At 37.5% G+C, this 24000-nt stretch overlaps 1 protein-coding gene across 1 annotated transcript in view; it reads left to right on the top strand.

Annotated features, from left to right (window-relative positions):
- LOC127632243 (cilia- and flagella-associated protein 299-like) overlaps positions 1–24000 on the top strand; it is a 150757-nt gene that overhangs the window by 50445 nt on the left and 76312 nt on the right. The window contains exon 4 of the mRNA XM_052110834.1: positions 23849–23939. Within this exon, the coding sequence (XP_051966794.1) occupies positions 23849–23939 (91 nt within the window). The remainder of the gene's footprint in view (positions 1–23848; positions 23940–24000) is intronic.

The raw sequence follows: 24000 nt of genomic DNA, 5'->3' as shown, positions 1-24000 counted from the left end.
GGATGGCTCTCTTCAGGTCTGTATAGGCCAGGAGGCTCGTTGCCGGCAGTTGTTGAGCCGCAAGTTGGGCTTCCCCGGACAAAAGAGGAAAGAGGCGAGCTGCCCATTGGTCGTGCGGCCAGCCCCAAATCTCTGCGGTACGTTCAAAGAGGTCCAAGAACGCTTCTGGATCGTCCGCCGCCCCCATCTTCTGTAAAGCGGGTGGGGCAAAGAGGCATGGGGGTCTATGGTCGCGGCTGTGGCTGGAGCGGCCTCCTGGCTGAGAAGACTCCGGATCACATGCCGGTCCTCTGTTGAGCCCGCATGACCTCGAAGAACCGATGATCTTGGCTCTGATGTATTGCAGCAAGGGACTGGAGGACCTCCGCCAGCTGGGAGGACTCTGCGGGGCGACTTCCTTCCATCAAGTGGATAATATGATCCCGGGTTTCGGCACCAGTGTAAAGCTCGTCTTTAAGGAGGGAAGGAGGACACTGGGAACAGGGCTTCCAAAACAGAGGTAAGGCTTTAATTGACACAGAGCAGTGCTCACAGCTTCACAATCAACAGGAATCGCTCAGCAAACATAAACTTCTTAATAACACGTAGTTCTCTCATGCAGCATACGTCAACACTGGACTGACGTGTAACACTCTCTCTCGAGGCTCTGTGGCTGCTGCCTTTTTATGCCGATCTCCCCAGGCTTACTGAAATTTTTCACAGGTGTTAGACATAATCTAGCTCAGGTGTAAGCGCCCTTACCGCTTTCTCTCCCGGATGGGCGCTTGACCACGCCCCCGCTGCCACAAGCTTATACTAAATAAATAAATTATAGCTTTAAAAAAAACAACAAATGGAAGGGAAAAGAAGACAAAAGAAAACCACACAAGGGGGTTAATCATCAAAATCATCAAAATACACCTCCAAAAGATTACACAACTTTAAGGCATTTTTGTTATGCATGCATTTCAACGATTTGTAGAAGACGCCAATTCCTTCTGGAAATGGAAGAAGATGGGAGGATTTAAAAAAAATCTTCATGTATGTATATAATGATTGGCCAAAACCACAATATTATTAATCACAAATTCAGCATTAGAATTCACTATGAAAAAAAGCATATTTTATACTTTTAAATCCAAGTCAGGTACTACTTCCAACTTAACCATGGATAACATCCCAAAATGTTTTTGAAAATGTGCTTGAATAAAATAAATGTTCCAATGACTCTATATCTGCTTCACAAAAGGTAAACTCATTTCAATCCATATTACTCTGTGTCACAGGAACTCATTACAAGGATAAATGTCATTAATAATTTTAAACTGAACTTTAGCTTTTGGTAGGAGAGGAAAATTGAGATATCTAGATCTGATTTGGACCACTTTCTCTTTAGTAAAATCGAAAACAACTACTCTCTTTCTAACTTGAGATGGAAAAGCCTGTGCATTCAACAAAGATCTTAAAACCTTATTACAATTTTTCTCCCTAAAATGAACACCAGAAATTATTAAATTACTCAGTCTTAAAATCATGGGTGAATAACACAATGCACCTTTAACCAACTGAGCCATACCCGCAGGAATGGCTTTTAACAAAGACATATATAATGTACAGGTGAAGTTTTACTTTCCACAAAAGTCATTATAATTGAGGAAATTCCCTTCTCCATTCAGTAATGTGTACAATTGACCAGACACCTTTATCCATTCAATCATGAAAGAACACAGATTTTCTATTAATGAAGATATACCTATTGTTCCACAAAGAACAACTATGTGGTGCTGTATGATGTTTGTACGGGCCGGCAGAGGGGAAAACACATCTGCAAATTCCTTTTGTAATTCGGAAACCTCTGTGAGTTGACGCGGTGAGAGGTGGTATCCACAAGTAACCGGGGTTATCCAGTACCTGAGTATGGAAGGAAGATAATTTACACTTTAACTTTGATGGCTCAAAATCACACTTCTAAAGAAAACCAATTTCAAAAGCCTAAAATATTTTAGAGGAAATATTGAACCAAATAGAATGCTCATTCCTAAGAAAGCAAAGCCTGGAGCCACTTCAGTTTAAGACTGCCATTCATAACATCAAAATCAATTACATTTAACCCACCCTCACTGACTGACTTCACTATATTTCCCATTTTTATACAAAAGGTGTTTGTTTTTCCAAATAAAATTTTACTGAATTTGGTTAAAATCCTTAATCCATCTGTCAGAAATACTTAAGAGCATGCAGGATAAATCAGTCTAGAAAGTGCTTCTGTTTTCTGTATGAGAACTCTTATCAAAAATAGAAATATCCCTTAGCCACATATTTAAGATATTTTGACTTTTTTCATATTATAGCCCAGATTCATTTTTTTATCACTGAGCTATTAATCTCTTTATGAAACATCTCTATTAATTTAACAAATTTATCACCAAAACCAAAGATATTCAGCACACGTAAGATTAATTTATGTTCTACAGTCTTTGAATTTAAAATACTCCCATTAGAATTTAAGGTGATGTCATCCTTAATCTCAATCAAATTTCTTATTTCCCTACAATAATCTATTTTCCTTAAAAGGTCTGCATTAAACTTCCAGCAGACTATTAATATTTTTTGTTGCTGGAGTCAAAATTAATGATATTAGGCAATGATATGTCAGTGGTGCTCTGGAAATAAAAAACAATAGAGACAGACTCAGTATATTCATCACTAATAAACCAAAAATCTATTTGTGACTGAGATGATCCATTAGGCTTGACCCTCGAAAACTGACTAGCATTAGGTTACTTTCGAATTTAACCTGCAGAACTCCTGTATAGTGTTATTGAAATTAATTCTAATTTAGAAGGGCATCTATCCAGCCATTTGTCAGGTGTCATGTTAAAATCACCTCTAATTAGTACAAGATGTTTATGAAATTTTGTTTTAAGAAGTGTGACAACATCTGTAATATTAGAAAATAATAGCTTGTTTTGCCCACTACTGTTATGACCATAAATATTAACCAAAATAAGAAAAACACCTTCAATATTAACCACAGCAGCAAGCCAATAACAATTACATTGAAAATTCACAACATTCCCACTGCAATTGTTGAGGCATATGGCGACACCTGCTGAACGATTGGAACATGACTAAACAAGATTGTATCTCCCCATTTCATTTTCCAAAAAGAAGTATCCTCTTCACTAGAATGAGTCTCTTGCAGAAAAACAAAATGTGACTTCTGCCCCTTACAAAATATAAATATACCTTTTCGTTTTGCTTTGTCCTTTAGTCCCTTGCGTTTAACAAACTAAAAGATAAACAAGACTTTACAGAGAACATACGTTCACTGGAAATCACAGTATATAAACAGACAACTTAGATTGTCACACAGTTGAAATTGGAAGATTGAAAATGCAACGCTTACAAAAAATTCCCTCAGAAACAAACACATTTTCCATTTTTCAGACAGATATTTGCTGCAAATAAAGGACCACGAAAGTACACAGTTTTCCCATCAGCTCTCGCTTGTTTAATTTGTGGCCAAATTGCTTCTCTTGCCGCTCTGTCCTCTTTGTTTAGGTTCTCTGCAAAATGAATACTTGCCTCCTTGCACATGGTTGAACTCTTTGACAGTGCCCAAATTTGATCTCTATAGATTCACTTTGAAATTTGAATGATGATCTGCCACATTCGATTTCCTTCTTTTCTGCCAATTCGATGGACTGTGTCAACCGCCTCTTCCATCTCCCATGGCATTCCTGGAGCAATCTTGAAAAGCAAAGAGATCACCATGCTCTAATGTTATCATTCTGTCCAGCGAGCCTTTAATGCGTAAATTCCAGCGTCTTTTGTAGCGATCCAATTCTCCTACCCTTGACCTCAGCTCTATGTTTTCTTTTTTTAGATCAGAAAGATCCAGATCCACTTCAGCTACCTTCTACTTGTGAGCTTTCAGCTCTTCCTTAACCTCTAAGAAAACGCTAAAGTTCTCTTCCATTTTTTCGAAAGCACCTCCAGGTGTTTTTTCCTGCTTGCCGAATCTCCTACTGAGGGAGTAAATAGCCTCCAGAATATCTGTATTAGAAATCTCTCCCACCTGGTCTGGGAGAGAATACTTCATAATATGTACTTTGCTGGGAGTAACAAGTAGACTCTTAGCACAACTTCCAAGATGCGCTTGTTAGCCGCAGTAGATACCTCCATCGCGTCAGTATAATCTTGTTAATTTCTGCCACTGGACACAAACTCACCTTCTGGATTTCTTGGTGTACCTACCATCTTTAGAATAATGAATGAAGATTACCATTGAAAATCAAATTGTGAGCACTCTAAACTCGAAAATAAACTTTGCTGCTACCAAGTACACCATCTTAGCCCACCCCCCAGAAGAAGAAGAACTAACCACTTGACAAGTTTGCAAAACAAACAAGAAAGAAAAGGAAATTATTCTCTAGTGAGCAGATCTCTCTACCAGCTTAAGCAGCGACGATGATTGTGTTGCTCAATGAGGAAGAAAACTTTCGAGACACTTAACAAACTATTTCAGTTCACCTGCTTGACATGTTGACTGACAGTATTATCATGTATACACAGTCTGAGGTGTGATTACAAAGAATTGAGTATAAACATTGTTTAATGGTTTAACATTATAATTTGGAACAATGTTAATTATATGCAACTGTCACTCATACTGTATATACTTGTGTTTTGTGCGTTTGTTTAAGATCACTTTATAATGCACACTTATAATGACTGTTCAAACAAATGTTTAAACAAATGTTTGATTGTATCATATTGCCATGTACATCTACTTGTGTTATATTTGCTCAAAACCCTGCATGTTACTAATTATACATGATGAAATTGAAATGCTCCAAGAGTGCAAGCATTAAATCAATCATTTTTATTTGTATAGCACTTTTCATAACACATCATTTCAAAGCAGCTTTACAGAAAATTATGCTTTAAAAGAAAAACCTTTAATATCTATATATCTCATAGTCATAATTGTGCAGTTTGAAAAAAAAAAAAAAACTTTATTGTAAATTGTGCCTTTGAAAAAAATAAGTAAAAATATTTGTATTTAGTCCCCCATTGATCAAGCTGGTGATCTAGCAACTCTACACTGAGTTTTACTCTGTTTCCGGCAATCTGCCTTAGTCATCAGTAGTGACTTGCAACAGATGTTTATTGAGGTCTGTTTTCTGCTTGAGGACCAAGGTCTTTTTGGTAGTACATGAGACAAAAGAACCAACCTGTGTACTAGTTACTGGGGCTTTTCTTGGGAGCTAGTTTCACAAAGTTTTCACTTTCTTGCCCTGCTTGTTAGCATTGAAAAGACATGGAATTTGTCAGGAATATATATATGATTTCAATTTCCTTTATAGAGCTTTGCAAGGCATTTATTCAGTCTGGAATTAATGTTGTAGTTTACTGACTTGTCACTTTTTTACAAGACTATAACTTGTTGACCAATCGATTTGGAGGTTCTATGGGTGCTGTTTTACATTAAATAGTTGGCCACATGTGGAATTAAAGACATAAGGTAATTTTTTAATTTTGCCCTTGTTACAAAGCTGGTTTTAAGAATTGTTCTTTGAAAGATGGATTGAGTCTTTGAATCAGACCTTTTTTTTAGAGTGAAGATGAACAACGTCTTCGCACCTTAATCTAGCATAGATGCTAAAGCAACATTATCGCACAGAGAGTCGGCCTGATTTTCCAAAGAGTTCTAATACCCTAGAATCGGCCACGTTGTGCCGACTCACTGACAAGTGGCATCTCCTATCAGACATTTTAGCATTGGCTACAGTGTGTTTACCTTCCCTTGTGGCATGACTGGAAGCTTGTTGCATCAGCAGAGTGGGAGACACAGATAGGAGACCCATCGGGTTTGGATCCTGCATTGAATCAAGTAAGTAATCATGTTTACATAATCAGTTAGAGTTACCTCTAACATAACATTTTTACTCCAAGAATGGTTAGGTTTTGGTTTAGGGTTTGGGTTGGGGCTACAGTTTATAAAATATTTTTTATAAACTGCATTACCTTCTCACTGTATTACAGTCTGTACAGATGAAAACAACTCGCTTCACAACTTGATATTGGTGCACCTCCGTGGACATTACTCATGGAGCTCATAAGTGCCCACGCTCAGAACAACACTTACCACTTTACAATTTCAGTAAGCACAGAATGATTTGAGCTAAAGAAAAGTCAGACTGTTTCCGATTTCACTGTGAGATCAGTCTAGCAAAATAAAAATAAAAATTGTCTATTTGGTGACTTTTGCTGGTATTGCTACTTTTGAATTTTCAGTACATAGCCTACAAATTCCATAATATAATAAAAAAAGATCTTAAAAAAGCCTAGTTATCTTTTATTTCTTATTTGTAATCCTTAATACTTAACCTTACTTAAAATATCTTATTATTAGGGCTATAAAATCTTTATATATTTATAAAATATGTATTATTTTGCATATATTAAATATTTTTTATGTACTATGTAAATGTTATGTCTTAGTAAAATAAGCCTTAGTTTGATTTGCAGAATCTTTTGAATTACTGCAGATGTTATTTCCAAATGACCAGGCCCCAGTTTGGTCTTGCAATCACTTATGTTTATGTTCTTGTGATTATACTCGCCACCACATGATACAACTGTGTGGTCATACCCTAAATGGAGACACATGAATTTGATAATTTAGTCTTCTTTGTAGCTGATTAATATTGATATCAGCAGTAAATGATCCAATTAGTCACAGTAACAGTCACACCAAATATTTCCAGATAATGGTCAACAACAATAGAATATCGGTTGTACTTTATTTTTCAGTACATGTACTTTCAGTTTACTTTCAGTGTACTTACTAAAGAAAGTACTGAGCAATATTAGGAAACTACACTTAATATGGGTTAAGGTTGGAGTCTGGGTAGTTCAGCTGGTTAAGACGCTGACTACCACACCTGGAGTCACAAGTTTGAATCCAAGGCATACTGAATGACTCCAGTCAGGCTTCCTAAGGAACAAGTTGGGCTATCTTCCTTGTGGTCGCTATAATATGGTTCTCGCTCTCGGTGGGGCATGTGGTGAGTTGTGTGTGGATGCCGTGGAGAACAGCATGAGCATCCACACGCGCTAGGTCTCCGCGGTAATGCTCTGTCACCCGGATTGAGTCACTATGCCACCATGAGGACCTAGAGAGCATTGGGAATTGGGCATGCCAAATTGGGGAGAAACAAAAATATGGGTTAGGTGTATGTGTAGAGTTAGTACCTAGTAATTACTATAGTTGTTGTAATTATATATTATGTAAATGTAGAACAGTACTGTAAGATAAAGTGCTACCGGAATATCTTATTTCAACTTAGTGTATTTGTTTCCTTTTGACCTTAATGAAACCATCTTTTTTGTTCTGTTCAACATTTAGCCATGTCTTCTCTGTGTGCTGTTTGTCATTTAAGTAGCACTTTTGGTTGAGAGGTCCCCCTACCATCGCCCCAAGCTCAGGCTCTGGTCTTTGTAAAACGCTTCTATTATGAGCGGTTACAGTGGTGACTTTGTGGAGGTATGTATGAGTTCACCTTTCCCCCCGTACATCCTTTACCTAAGGCTCTAAGGCCTGTGATGTTTCATGACTCATGATGTGGCTTCTAGTATCCCACTGCAGAGGAGGAAGTGTTGTTCACATTATATAGCCCTTTGCCATAAAAATACTAGACAGAACTGTCATCATTTTCTTTGTAGTTTGGCCTCCTAACAAATGCTTGGATGTATATGATAGATTCTGCAGTGACATAAAGGTATTATGTTAAATCTATAGTATGTTAATGTTTGTCTCTGGTGCAATACTTTGTGAGTGCAGAGACAGATTGCACAGGACCACCATTTAGCTTGTAGACTCCCAAATAATTGGAAGAGATGGAAAAGATTAGAAACATCCCTTGTGCATTATACAAAAAAATTATATCCCAATAGTAAAACATTTCCAAGTTTTATACTTTTCTGGCCAACATTGGAAACTGCTTAAGGAATTAAACGAATCATTCACCCAAAAATTCTGTCATTATTTACTCTCCCTTATGTCATTCCAAACCCGTATGACTTAGAAAATAAAAGCACAAAAGGAGATAGTAGGCAGAATATTAGTCTCAGTCACAAACTTCCATTGCATCTTTTTTTTCATACAAAGAAAGTGAAATTTGACTGAGACTAATATTCTGCCTAACATCTCCTTTTGTATTCTATGGAAAAAAGAAAGTAAGAACGTTTAGAACAACATGAGTAGATGATTATTAAAAGTTAATTTCTGAGTCAACTATCCCTCAAGATTAATAGACAACAGAATTCTAAAACAAAGACTGTAGACAGTTCTACAATGGACGTAAGGAAAACTGTTCTAAGCAGCTCATTTACACTGGTCACAACATTATGTGAGATTGTCTGTATGTTTTTTTTTAGTCGCTCTGTGGTTAATAGCCACTTCAGCTTGCTGTATGATTAGAAGGCCTTACAGACTGATGAAGTTAGAACCACATGCCTAACATGTGCAAAGCAGACTAATCTAATGGACCACAGTGCTTTGTAAGGAAGGAGTCCTGCCGAATGTCAGAGTGAGATGAAACTTGTTCTATTTGACATATAAGACGTGAAAAAGGTCCTTTAATTACGATTCCCACATTTTTAACTGTAAAGATGCATGTAAATATCTGATAAGCGAAATCCAAAACAGTTTGCTGCTCTACTGTAGCGCAATGCAAAACATTGGAACAAAAATAATTAACTTTTTTTTTTAAATACATTTTAAGCTTTGGCTTTTAAGAGTTTTAATAAGGAAAATATATTTTACAGTAAACGGGTTAAGGTATGTCCTTAAATGTAATTCGATTATATGTAATCAGTTATAAAGGAGTATATAACAACTCGCCGGCATTAAAGTGTATATTTTAAAATGTATTGTAATGTAACATTTTTAATCTCTTATTAAAAATATCCTCTGTGTAATTTAATGACGCTGAATATTTTATTTATAGGAGAACTTCTAACACAAAATGTAATTTGTAAAGAATGAGAGGCCTCTGTAAAATAGAGACTATAGCATGAAACTGCTACGTTCTACTCAATATAATCAGAGGTGACAGAATTTCTTAAAAAAAAAGGAGTTAAGTAAATTGTCATGCTGGGTGGAATTTGACTTGATGTTCAAGAGCCCAAAATAATATTTTTCATAAGATTATTTTTCTCCAAGTACCCTCAGCAAAAATATTTAATGAAATGTACCTGCTGATTTTTAGAAATCACTGTACTATTTAAAGTTGCCATCTGCCAGGCCATTGAGACTAAAGTTTATTTTTTATTTTATTTGAGAAAAATGTTAAGCAATGGAAAGACTGAATTCCTAACACAACACAACGTGTTTCTTAGAGATATCTAAATCTTTTTCAGTGATCCTTTATTGCTGAGTGTTTGTTTGTAAAATGTGGGCTAAGCCAAGAATTTGTGATGAATGTCCAAAGCTCTTTCCAGCTAAAGGTTTTTAATGACATTCCATCAATAATGGTCAAAATTCTTTGCCATTATGAATTTTCAGAGTGGAAGACAACACATCAGCAATTTAATGATAATTAGAAACTGGTACAGATCAAATTTGTTTGGCAGACGAAAGTCAGAATTAATGCCTGCAGCAATGCTCTGTATTTAATTTCTTTATTATATTCCAGGTGTTAATGTCCGCCTCTCCTTTCAGCTGTACAAACATATAGTTTATAGTTGCTTTTGAGCAGCTAGAAGATAAGTCATTATTGTTGATCAGTGCATAGTTGAGGGAGTGCCACTGGGAGCACTTTTAGTCCTGTGGTTGACAAAAAGCTTTTTATTTTGCTGGGCAGCCTAAGTCCCAGAGGTCTTGAACAATGCAAAAGCATGGTGACCTTGTAATTACTGAAATTGAGGACATTTGGGCAGCAAGCTCAAGGGCAGGCAAATATTTACACTTGTTGCAATATTCAACATATTAGTTAAAATGGTCATTTCAATTTTAAATACTTAACTGGTATTGTTGTTAAGTAATGGCTTATTGGCATGTCTCTTTCATAGAGAGTATTGGAAATGGAAAAAAAAGCTAAACATCTGCATGAGGTGGGAAGGGTTATTAGGAACTTTGGCCTACTCATGCCAGTGGTCATCTTTCCAAAGCAAGCAGTTCCCTTACCTTGTGCTTCCATGCAAGAATGAGAGTGAAGGGAGAGGAAAGTACTGCACATAGGTTGCCATAGTTGAAAGATCTCAAATAATGTCTCTATTATAAAATTATTGTAACACTAATAGAAAGAAAGGGATGCTTTATTGTCTATTCATCATAAACATAAAAAAAGAGCTTGCATAGCTCTTGTCATCTGACACACAAATGTTTGTGCAATGCAACCACAGTTAGGCCACTCAGTGAAGTGCATCAGGGTTGCCAAACCATTCACAGAATAAATTGTTTAAAATGAACATAATGCAAGCCAGTCCCATAGATCTCTTTAGGTTTTCATCACTCTGAAAATCTCTCATTCTTATAGTGTTTACACTGCTGTAAACACACTCAGAGATAGTTCATAGATCTTGTTAGATCATTTACCCCCAGCACATATTCAAGAACTCTGGGGGTCCATGTGTGAACAATACTTTCTTTTGGCATATTTTCTGCCAGATATTAAGGTAAAGTTGTAGGGTGGAAAAATCTTGAATAAGACTGTAAAGTAAAGCCTATATTTCATAGAATTCTTGGTTTCTTTACCTTTGAGGTACACAAAATCAAGGATCACAAAGCCCTCGCACAGTGTTAAAGGGAAAATTCACCCAAAAAGGAAAATTCTGTCATTATTTACATATTTACATATATGTTGTTCCAACTCCTACTTTTTTCTTTCATGCCACCATTTACTTTTATTGTATAGAAAAGAGATGCAATGAAAGTGAATGGTGACTAAGTTTAACATTCTGCCTAATTTCTTCTTTTGTTTTCCACAAGAAAAAAATTCTTATGGGGTTGGTGCAACATGTGGGTGGAGGAATGATGACATCATTTTCATTTTGGACTTAACAATTCCTTTAAGATGGCTGATATCAGGATCCCTTGGCTTGTAATTACAGTACATATCATAGAGAGTATGGTATATTGCTTAAGACTTCTAAAATGGAGTCAACTCTTTCAATAACAAAAAATTGTGTTAACGGAAACATATACCATCTATGAACAACCTATGAACACATGTCTAAATGTTTATAAATTAGTGTAAAGGTTAAATCAGGAGACGGGAACAGTGAGACAGGTAAGGCTGTTTATTTCCTCTGCCTGTTACAGTATATGCACTTTTCCTGTGCTTTTACTCTGTCCAATGGCACTCAAAATAAACATACATTTCCACAAACACTCGGCAGAATACACACTATCGACAGATGCCAAAGCTGTACACTAGACTCGTTCTCTCCCTCCCCTCTGCAGGTGGCAAGGGTGGTTTTTATCCACTCTCCCCATGCTCACTGGAATTAAAGACAGGTGTTAGTCATAATTTACCTCTTCTCTCTCTCCAGACGGGCACATGACTACGCCCCCGCTGCCACATACCCCCACCTCCCAACTCAAGCCGGGGTGCCACCTTAACCTGACTTTTGCTTTCAATGGCTTATGTAAATAGTTCACATTTCAATTGTTTTAACATTTATGTTTAATGCAGAAAAGCAAAACAAAAATGAAGAACCAGTTTTTCCTCAATTACAGATCTTTAGGTAATTAAACCACATTATTACAGTATTGGGACCAAGACAAACACTGCAATGTGTAAGAAGAAGAATGATATACACCATTACAAATGATTAGAAAGCCAAAATGGCCCGGTTGCTTGGGTGGGTAGAGTTACATTGGGGTAAACTCCTCGTGGTTGCTATAATGTGGTTCTCGTTCTCGGTAGAGAGCATGGTGAGTTGTGTGTGGATGCCCCGGAGAATAGCATGAAGCCTCCACATGTGCTATGTCTCCGCAGTAACGCGCTCAACAAGACATGTGATAAGATGTGTGGATTGATGGTCTCAGACGTGGAGGCAACTGAGATTCATCCTCTGCTACCCAGATTGAAGCGAGTCACTATACCACAACGAGAACCCGAGCACCTGATCACTAAAAAATTGCTATGTTAAGATATGCCACATTCATTCTCTCAAATGAGGCTTAATGAAAAGTCATGTCAGATTAATGGGAATGTTCCATTTGTCATCATTCATAGGTGGTAGTTCTCACTCTCCAAGCGTGACTTTTTGTGTTTCTCTAGCTACTGGATTGGGGTAACCCCATATACTTGCCTCCTCAACACCTGTGTTTACATTGGGGCCTTGGCCCCCATGACCTAGCAGCAGTCCCTCACTCACAGCGAAGATGAAGTGGGCTCCTGACTCTCAAAAATGTGCTGCTCATGCACTTTCACCACTGTGCAATTCCTCTTAGAGTTCCCTTGTGGGCATCAGCAATAGAGTGGTATAGGTTACATTCTTCCTTCATATTTTAGTTTATTTGAACATGGAGGGTGTGAAAAAAAGACAACCTAAACAATATTATTGCAATATGTGGGGAAAGGATTCTTTTGTTCATCTTTTTGTCTGTGACCACCACTACAGGCTGGAGCAACACAAATTAGCATATACAGTACAACTTGTTTTCTACAGATTTGAGTCTCCTGTTGTTGTTGTCTAATCAATGATCAAACAGCAGTTTTAAAGGCCTCCTTTATTTCTCCTTACTTCTCATTGATGATTCTTGGAGATATTGTAGCAGGGGCTACGTTCACACAGTCAGTGTTTGGAATTGACAACTGCATTTACTTAACAGGTGTGAGGTTTTTTTTTTTTTTTGTCATTACTAATTTTTATTGATTTCATTGTCAGATTTAAATAAACAGCACAAGAATATGCAGAATCAACTTTGAACAAATATATATATAGACCAAGCCTATACAATATAGAGAGAGTCCAATAAAAACGATACAGAATCTTAAATTGAATGAGGTGCACCCTTGCATCCCTAGACAGACTTGTCTACTAAATTCCCCATAACTTGTTAAGAGATGTTAAAACCCCACCCCCTAGACTCTAAATTAGCCAGGAACAGTACGCTGAAGCTTCATGACCTTTTCTAAAAGCAGCAAGCACCATCTCAAGAGTGTCTTCTGCTTTAGGGGGCTGCGTACTACACCCAAAGGTGGTACAGAGTAGATAGTGCAGCTGTAAGTACCTGAAGAATCCCAAACCGCTGTATAATATTTTAAATATCAACACTCACACACACACACACACACACACACACACACACACACACACACACACACACACACACACACACACACATTTTCATACATGTAGCAACAACCTTCTTAATCCATTCTGTCCAGCAGAAATAGGACTTGTTAATGCACAATTTAGGGTTCAACCAAATACTTGCGGCAACCTTCAGGTAAATGTCTGAATTGAACACGAGGGAAACTGTTGTCCACACTAAATGCATGTGCGAGATAACTGGATGTATCTTTACTTCTCTGGGCAGCTTGGTAGAAAGACTTTGCAATAGTAGGATAGGGGCAAGGACCTCCTGTTCAATAAAGAGCCAGGGAGGGGCTCTCTCAGGTGGAAGCGACCAATGTGCCTAATGTCTGAGACCAAAAGCATAATAGTTAAACAAAATCTTGGGCATAGATCTAGAAGGATACTAGTAATAAAATATAATCTGCATAAAGCAAAAGCTTATGCACAATACCTCCCGTCATTTTCCTTTCTTATCGCGTCTGCTAGTGGTTCCAGGACTAGACAGAACAATAATGGGGAAAGAGGGCCCCTACCCAGAGTAAAATTATCTGAAATTAGTACAAAAATTTCTACTGCCGCTACCGGGTGTCTTTAAAGTAACTTAATCCATACAATCAAAGTATTCCCGAACCCATATATTTCCAAAATCTTAAAAAGATAATCCCATTCTACCATATCAAGTGCCTTTTGGGCATCAAGTGAGATGGCAGTAACCAGAGTCTGATCATTCGCCACTGACCACATGATTTTGTCAGTGTAGATTAATTCACGTAACTGTCCCGAAGTTGTGTTCCTCTACAAAACAAACTTCAGCTGCTAGCAGAACCAGCACAAAAACAAAAAAAGTCAAACGAATGTTCAGTGTGCCGGCCCATTCGACTGTTACATAAGTTTAACAAATGCTAATGATTTTCAAGAAATATTCCACAAAACAAACTCAATCCAGTAGGAAGCATAAGCACAAAGAACGTGCAGATTCATCCACAAACTGTCCCAAAGGAGTGTTATTCCACAAAACAAACTCCAGCTTGGCAGAACCAATACAAAATGCAAAGCAAAACTGGTGCTCAGTTTCCTCGGACGATCAAGTGAAGGCTTTTAAATTGTGCCATACATGGCTCCATATTGTCTTTTTAAGCTTAAAAATGATCAAAAGGTTGAGCACGCTACAATGAATTTATCTCTCTCACTGTTCTTTGCAGCAACACATGTGCACACATACACACACTTGACACATATTGTTCCCTTACTTTTTGACTTGCTGTCGACCAGCTGAGTGTCATGCCTTATGTCCAAAACACCCTTAAATTGAATCTAAATAGCCAAACCCTCTGTGTGCATCAGCACCATATTTCAAGGGCACTTAGTCTTGTTCTCTAAGGGCCATTTATCATAGTGCAATAAAAATGGGATCTCAGTTTCTTTTCAACTGTGCATCTAGGCTCCTGAAGCCAAAAGAAACCATTCTCCAAATCCTCAGTTTTGGCAGTCCATCCATACTCAAAATAAAAAGACACATGTTATCCTATATTTTGTACAATACAGTAATATCCCACACTTCACAATATTATTTTTTTAAACTTTTCACATAAATCTATCCTCAATCTTGTGTGATTGAGTTGGAATCACAATTAGATGCTGGGATACAGGCGCAGCCCCTGTCCTCACCACACGTCTCCACCAGAAATTAAAACTTATGCCACATATAAGGAAACCTGTGTGGTAAATTTTGTTGGACGGAATGAATGTTTTCTCGTAATGTTTTATTTTTATGTGTGGTATTTAGCAAATTAATATATCTTTATTTTCAAATTGAATTTATTTTTGTTATTGAAACAAATATTGCACATCTGTGACATTGTATCTTTCCTTCACACGTATAATACCAATAGAAACTGCTAGTGTTATTACAGTGAATTCTACAGTAATTTGCTGACATTCAGGAAATATAGACTTACCGCTTAATAACCCATCAGCTGATACAGTAGTACCCTCAGCTGCATAGAATATGTGACCATCATTTTGAGTCCAATTGTACTAGAGACACATTTTGAATTTCATGCACTAAAGTATAATGGAAAGCATCTAAATGATTTTATCAGCCAACATTAAAATTATTGTATCTCCTAGTAGAACATAATAATTACATTGTTAGAAAGCTTAGACTTTTCTTCTTACTGTAGAGAATAAAACTCAGAATGTGCTTCTGGTTCAAAGTGATTCAAATGAATCAGGCCACATAAATAAACATATAAAACAACATACAGTATATGCTCTTCTATTTATCAGTAACAATAATAATAAATCATAATAAATAAATAATAATCAGTAGAGATATATTTATATAAAGTAAATAGTTTAGAAAGTATTTAAAAAATAAACGTTAAGTACTTCTATATGTAAGCATTAACTAGAAAGTCAAAAGTTTAATGGAATATATTGTGTTCAATAAAAGTTAAGATCAATTAACAGCACTTGCGGTCCATTTCCACAAAAAAAGAAATATTCCGATTCACCCCTAATTTAAATATATATATATAAAAACAATAATCGTGATTTCAGAAAGGCACTTACAATGGAAGTGAATGGGGTCAATTCATAAACATTAAAATACACCAAACATTAAAATACCATTTCAAAAGTATAGCCACAGGATGTGCATACATGTTAACATTATTTTTGTGTGATAAAATTGCTTACTAACATTAACTGTGTTAATGTTGGTAAGCAATAACATTAATTAACATTCTCCATTGTAAGTGCCTTACTGTGACCGCTTTTTAAAATATAAACTAGAGGCAAGTCCAAATTATTTTTGGTGGTAATCAACTATTTGCTTTTGATTGCATTGAACCCAAAATGTTCCTTTAAAGATTATACAAATAATCTATATGTAAAGAATGAACAGTAATGGAACAGGAGCACTGAGGAATTTCAAAAGTAGAATGTGTTGTATGCTTTGTGTGTGTGTGTGTGTGTCGGGCGTGGTGCTGGCCACCCACCCCCTTGTGTACCGTTCCGGCCTTCATAGGTGCTCGCTAACAGCACTTGCCCCTACAGTCTGTTAAGGCTAAATGGGGGATCTTTGTCTTTGTCTTTGTGTGTGTGTGTGTGTGTGAGCGTGTATTTATCACTTTGTGGTGACCAGATGTCCCCATAAGGATAGTAAAACCCAACATTGTTGACGTTGTGGGGACATTTTGTTGGTCACCATGAGGAAAACATCTTATAAACATACTAAATGCTGTTTTTTTGAAAATGTAAAAATGCAGAAAGATTTCTGTGAGGGTTAGGGGATAGAATATATAGTTTGTACAGTATAAAAACCATTATGTCTATGTAAAGTCCCCATAAAACATGGAAACAAAATGGTTGTGTGTGTGTGTGTGTGTGTGTGTGTGTGTGTGTGTGTGTGTGTGTGTGTGTGTGTGTGTGTGTGAGTGTGTGTGTGTGTGTGTTTGTGTGTGTCAAATCAAATCACTGTATTGTCACACTACCATGTAGAAATGCAACAGTAGGTGAAAGTCTTCTGTGCAGTTCAGAGCAACATAGCAGTGATGACAGTGACGAGACATATACCAATTACAATAAACAACATATTTACACAACACAATTTACATATCAAATGTACACATACTTACACAACACAATAATAATATACAATGTACAGTAAACAATACACACAATATAGAAAACACATACAATAAAAATAAATAAATAAAAGAGTATATAAAAAATATATATACAGTAGTTGTATTGTGGAGAATATAATTATGACAGTCCAGTGTGAGATATAAGATTAATGAAGTGCAGTGCTGATGTATGTTGATCGTTTGAGAGATCAAGTGTTCAAAATCTGATTGCTTGGGGGAAGAAGCTGTCATGTAGTCGACTGGTGCGGGTCCTAATGCTGCGATACCACCTGCCTGATGGTAGCATTGAGAGCAGCCCATGACTTGGGTGGCTGGAGTCTCTGATGATCCACGAGCTGTCCTGGAGGGAGGGAAGCTCACCTCCAATGATGTGTTTGGTAGTTCGCAGCACCCTTTGCAGGGCTTTGTGGTTGTGGGTGGTGCTATTGCCGTACCAGGCGGTGATGCAGCCAATCAGGATGCTCTACAGTACTGGTGTAGAACCGTGTGAGGATTTGTTGGTTCGTTCCAAACTTCCTCAGCTGTCTCAGGAAGAAGAGGCACTGGTGAGCCTTCTTCACAACGGCCTCAGTGTTGTGAGTTCCTCAGTAATGTGGACACCGAGGAACTTGAAGCTACTGACTCTCCACCAGTGCTCCATTAATAGTGATGGGGCTGTATTCTCTGTCGTTCTTCCTGAAGTCATCTACAAGCTCCTTGGTCTTACTGACGTTGAGGGTGAGGTTGTGCTCCTGACACCAGCGTGTCAGAGTGTGCACCTCCTCTCTGTAGTCTGTTTCATCATTGTCAGTGATCAGACCTACCACCGTTGTATTGTAAGCAAACTTAATGATGGCATTGGAGCTATGTGTTGCCAAACAGTCATGTGTGTATAGGGAATACAGGAGTGGGCTGAGAACACAGCCCTGTGGGGCTCCAGTGTTGAGGGTCAGTGATGAGGAGATGTTGCTGCCCATTCTAACCACCTGACGTCTGCCTGACAGGAAGTCCAGGATCCAGCTGCACAGTGAGCTGTTTAAGCCGAGAGCCCAGAGTTTCACATCAATGTGTATTTTAGATGCAATGGCATCATCAGTGGAGCGGTTGTTGTGGTAGGCAAACTGCAAAGGGTCCAGAGAGGTGGACAGCACAGAGCAGATGTGATCTCTGATTAACCTCTCAAAGCATTTGCTGATGATGGGGGTCAGAGCAACAGGACGCCAGTCATTTAAACAAGTGATTTTTGATTGCTTTTGTACAGGCAAAAAATTGTGGATGTTTTGAAGCAGAAAAAAAGCAGTTTTGTGTGCGCGCGTGTGTGTGTGTGTGTGTGTGTGTGTGTGTGAATACAAGAGAAACATTATGTGCTAACAAAGTATAAATGTTAATACAATTTTAAAGGAATATTCTGGGTTCAATACAGGTTAAACTCAATCGGCAGCATTTGTGGCATAATGTTTATTACAACAAAAAAGTCTTCTGTAAAAAAGTGAATGTGGCCAATTTTTAGAGGGTTTAAAGGCAGAAATGTGAAGCTTAATTTTATAAAATAACTTACACTTGCATCTTCTGTTAAAAGAAAATTTATTATTTGACTTGTTAATTTGTTTGAATCACAATTTTTAGGTTGTTTTAGGGTTTTAAGGTTTTCCTGCATTGTGTTGTGATGGCAACAAAGCTGCAAAATTGGATGTCTTTTTACACAGAAAAGGTTAGTAAGCGATCACTCTAAAATCATGCTAAAATGCATAATGTTTACCACTTATGGTTATAGTTTTGAAACACTGAGTATTTTAACGTTTGCGGATTGGCTCACATTTACTTCCATTGTAAGTGTCTCGCTGTAACACAGATTTTTATTTTAAGAAAAAGAGGGACGAGTCAAAATCATTTTTTGTGGTAATCAACATTGTGCCACAAATAATGTTCATTGATCTAACGTGTATTGCATTTATTTGTTGCAGTAAAAATTTAACAATCCATTTTACAGATTTGCACTAAACAATGCAGGACTATTCTGAAATACTTGTGCTAGGACATTAGTCTACAGTGAACAATGAGATCAGTTTGGCTTGAGTTACAACCTAGAAGTGTTCCAATTTTCTCCTTACATAATAAGAACACACACAGCTATTCCCATATCACTGCTTATCACTGACTGAGTATTTCTGTTTGCATAATTAACAACGCTTGCTCATGGGACTGCTATTCCAACTATTGTCTTCCTAATTCAACACAGCCCTTACTGTTGATGCATGGTGACATGTTAGCGTATACTCGGTAAGTAACGTCATCCATTTGTGTTGAGGAATGGATGTGTGAAAACTTAAAATAACCTGTGGATTAGATTCCTTAAATGGACAGCCAGTGAAGTTATTCCTGAGATGTACTCGAACAGGCTGGTCATTTTTTCACACCTCAGCTTGTTGATAGCTGAGATTGTTTTGACCAGAGCCCACTTGGGTGGTCATGTAAATCATCATGTAATGTGTCTTGGGCATTTTGGTGGTGTGATGTATTTAGGCTACATTGCATATTGCATGCTAACATACAGTTATGATATCACATGGAAATACCATGGTACTTATAATTGTATTTACATGGTCTCAAAGGTACTTGTAGATCACCATGGTACTACGATGGTACATGTTAAAAAAAACAACAACAACATAGTTTTATATTGGTAGTAAAACATGGTAGTATATTGGTTGTATGTCCAAAAAAACATGTTAGTTCTATGGGACATGTCAAAAAACAAACAAACATGGCATTACCATGGTACTATGTCAAAAAACATGTTAGTACTATTTGCAAGAGAAACATGGTAGTATGATATATGGATAAAACATGGTAATATCATCATAGTAGTGCCATCAATGATAGTAAACATGGTATAAAACATGGCAATACCACGATACCATGTCCAAAAAAAACATGGTAGTGCTTTTGTGCATTTAAATAAAAACACAAAAAAAAAACAAGGTAAGTGTAAAAAAATATTGTTGTACCATGTTGGTACCTTGTCCAAAAACATGGCAGTACAATAGTACCATGTACAAAATTGCACCACGGTAGTACTGTGTAGTACTAAATGTAAAAAAATTAAATAAAAAACATGATAATGCTATGTACATGTAAAAAAAAAAGAAAAAAAGGGGGGTACATATAACCATGGTAGCACCAAAATACCATGTACAAAATATATATTATCATGGTATGTCAAAAACATGGTAATACCACTGTCCATAACATCCATGGTAGTACTATGGTACATGTAAAATAATAATAATAAAAAATAAAACATGCTAGTACTATGGTACATCTTCAAACATGGAAATATTATGATACCATGTTAAAAAAAAATATGGTAGTACTATTGTGCATTTGCAAAGAAAACATGGTAGTACTATTGTGCATTAAAAACCATGGTATTACATTTATGCATTTGGCAGACGCTTTTATCCAAAGCGACTTACAGTGCCCTTATTACAGGGACAATCCCCCTGTAGCAACCTGGGGTTAAGTGCCTTGCTCAAGGACACAATGGTGGTGGCTATGGGGATCGAACCTTCTGCTTACCAGTTCAGTGCTTTAGTCTACTACGCCACCACCACTCCATTACCATGGTACCATGTCCAAAAGACATGATAGTCCTATCGTGGATTAAAAAAAAAAAAACATGGTGCTACCATGTCCAAAAAAACATGGTATTACCAAGGTAAATGTAAAAAATATGGTTGTATCATGGTGGTCCAAAAACATGGTGCTACTATGGTACATGCATATAACATGGTAATACCATGATACCTTGAGCTAAAGAACTTGGTAGTACTATGGTACATGTATGAAACATGGTATTATCATGATACATTTGCAAAAGAACTTAGTAGTACTATGGTACATGTATCAAACATGGTAATACCATAAAAAAAACATTGTAGTACTATCGTGCCTTTGCAAAAAAACATCTCAGAATTTGCATGCCACTCCCCTGGACATACACAAGTATAAAAGAAGCTTGCAACAACTAATTCAGGTTTTGTGCTGAGTAGCCGAGACAAGTTCTCGGCATTTCAGAAGGTAGTTCAGTGTTGTGGCAGGAAGGACACAACGTCTCATTCCCTCCATCAGAGAACAGAGGTTACAAAAGTAAATTAAGACGTTTCCCTTCTGTCACTCACTCAATATTGTGTCGATGTAGTGACACTAGGGGTCCCTATACAAAACGGCACAACTAACTGAACTGTGTTACATGGACTGGCAGTGAGAGACGGGCAGACCTCTGTGTGCCTCGTAGCCAGCGCACCCGTAACCTCCCCAACTTCACGTAACCTCGGGAACAAGTCGACTGCCAAAAATGAGGGACTGGCTGACCCAGCCGTGGCCTCTTCTCTTTTTCTCCCCAAAAGGAACTAAATCGTTCAACTTGGGGCCACAAGTGGAGGACACCGCGGAGACCAAACCCCGCCCTGAGGGTGGGGGGGTATTTGAGTTGAAATAAGTCACATGGTCTTACCGAACCTTGTCGGAGGCATCTCATGTGGAGAAGTCCCGTGGTTCGTCCTATGGTGTGGAGGAGTTCTACAAACACGGTTACCAAGGGCAGAGGGACCTCTACCCAAGGAAGACGTGGTATACCAACGGGGAAAATATTTTGATGAAGATCATCACACAGGGTTACCTACGGGCAACCAGCTCATATGGAGCACCTACCCCAGTACAGGGCCTAGTTAGCACACGTACTGGGCCGGCAGCGAGTTTCTCCGAAAACTCGCCTGCCACAGGACTAAGAAGGTAGGACATTCTGGGTCCACGACTTCGTGAACATGACTGGGGGTAAAAAGCACACGTCTTCACCTCAGGGGAGGGGAAAGGCACTATGCGCAAGCGGTACAATCGGCCAGCTATTCCGGAACTTACCTGCTCATACCTGACAACACACAGGATGAGACATGTCTCATTTCTGGACCATACAGGTATTTTTGTTTTTGTTCTTTGTATATCAGTAAGTGTTGGTCTTGTTTGGGTTGTCTGATTTCATGTTATATACACATTGTTAATTCACAGATTAAGCCTAATATCTACCTACTGTATATTTTATATCACAACTGATTTAGTAGCAAGTCTGTTCTCTCAATAATCAAATCTTTAACTCAAATCTTTGATCCTTCTTGTGACATCACTACACATTGGCAAAAGTTGCATGACAGTATGACTAAACGGGTGACCAAAAACCCATCATCTCCTCCACAGAACTCTTGGCTTAAAAGCATATGTGTTAATGGCAGGATGGCGGAGGTTAATATGATGTATTTTATGAATTTATATCTGTAAAGCGCATATATGGGATTACATAAGGCATAAATCATATCTTTCAAATTATAATTGTGATTCAGTTTTGGTGGACATTTTCTTCTCTCACCTTTTTCTCCCCAATTTGGAATGCCCAATTCCCAATGCGCTCTAAGTCCTCGTGGTGGTGTAGTGACTCGCCTTAATCTGGGTCAATTGGTTGTTTAGGAGACTTGGCTGGAGTAACTCAGCATGCCCTGGATTCAAACTCGCGACTCCATGGGTGGTAGTTAAAAACATAAGATATGTAAAAAATATTTATCTTCTGACATATTTTTTTAAAGACATGATGGTTAAAACAGCTATTTGTTATTTTTGTGTTGGGGCCAGTCAAAATTTAGCCTGGGCCAGTAAAAATCTGAAGCACTGGCCCAACTGGTCCAGTAGGAAAATCCTTAGCGTTGTGTGTTCCACAGACCAAAAATCATGATGAGAGAATTGTCCCTTGATTGTAAAAGTGATATCATTTTAAAGAAGCAGACCGAATTTGATATAGTAAGTTAAAAGTGTCAGTGTGTTGTGTTTTTCTTTGTTATGTGGAGAGATTAAACACTGTGGATCTTAGTTGCCCTTTTCACCTGCTGCTGCTCCTCACAAAAAAACTGTGCAAACTTGAGGGTCAAAAATAAGTTCTCAAATACTTGTTTACTGGCAAACGGATGATTCTACAAGTATACTGCAGACATTATGAAAGTTGAGCAAATTTGTGCTGAATGACAAGGTGCTATTGCTGGTAAAGCACTGTGAAACGTCTGAGAGATGAATGCCAATGAGTGTTATGTCAGGTGTACAGTCTGGACTATGCCAAATCTTTGTTTTCATGGAATCATGCCAAAGAGCATGGAGAGAAAAACCTTTATGAAATGACAGAGATGATAATTCAAGAAAGGATTTATTCCATAGCATTTCCCACTGTGATTAATTAGTAAAGGAGTTTTGTTGGGGAGGCAATATGATTTATTTTTATGAGCATATAATTTTGTTTAACTAAAATCACTCCTTGGGATTATTTACATTTTTTTAGCCAACTCCGTTCATATTAGTAATGGAATCAGATATTCTTATTATTTTCATAATCCGTATAATGAATATAGGTGGGTTTATGTTGTATTACAGTTCTTGACCTGTCTGTTTTATTGCAATTTAGGTAATTTGTTTCTCTCCACCAATTGTTGGAATGTACGTTTATTAATATTTATTGAAAAAGACAAATATATTTATTTGTGACATATTGTATTTCTTTCTGAAAATTTGACTTTACACCAACATGTACCGTTGTAACATGGTTCTTTGATCATAGTAAAAAAAAATGTGAAAGACTTTTATTTCATCACTTTTTTGGGGGTCTTTTAAAAAGTAATGGAATGTGAAAGTAGTTTCAGCTTTTGTATGTAATATTGAGTTTTATGACTTGCAGAAAATAGTGTTGCTATGATACATGCATATCAAAAACAGTACGCTTCAATGTACGCCTGTGAGAACAAATTAAACAGAGAACAGTGTAAGCATGAAAGAGATTTTTTAAGGGACATTTCAAACTGTTTAAATGTTGTCTTTTCCAGGAAGCTGGCAAATGCTGGAAAAGAGCTCAAAGATAACTTCCTGAGAGCCCTGGCAGAGCGGGAGGAGGCCAACCGCAGTGGGGAAATTACTGTGAGTACATTATTGCAGCACTCCATTTGCTACGTAATGGGATTCCCCCGGAATATTTCTA

Source organism: Xyrauchen texanus, chromosome 3 (genome assembly GCF_025860055.1).
Source record: "Xyrauchen texanus isolate HMW12.3.18 chromosome 3, RBS_HiC_50CHRs, whole genome shotgun sequence".
NCBI classification, from domain to species: domain Eukaryota; kingdom Metazoa; phylum Chordata; class Actinopteri; order Cypriniformes; family Catostomidae; genus Xyrauchen; species Xyrauchen texanus.
This window is presented reverse-complemented; position numbering and strand designations above follow the sequence as displayed.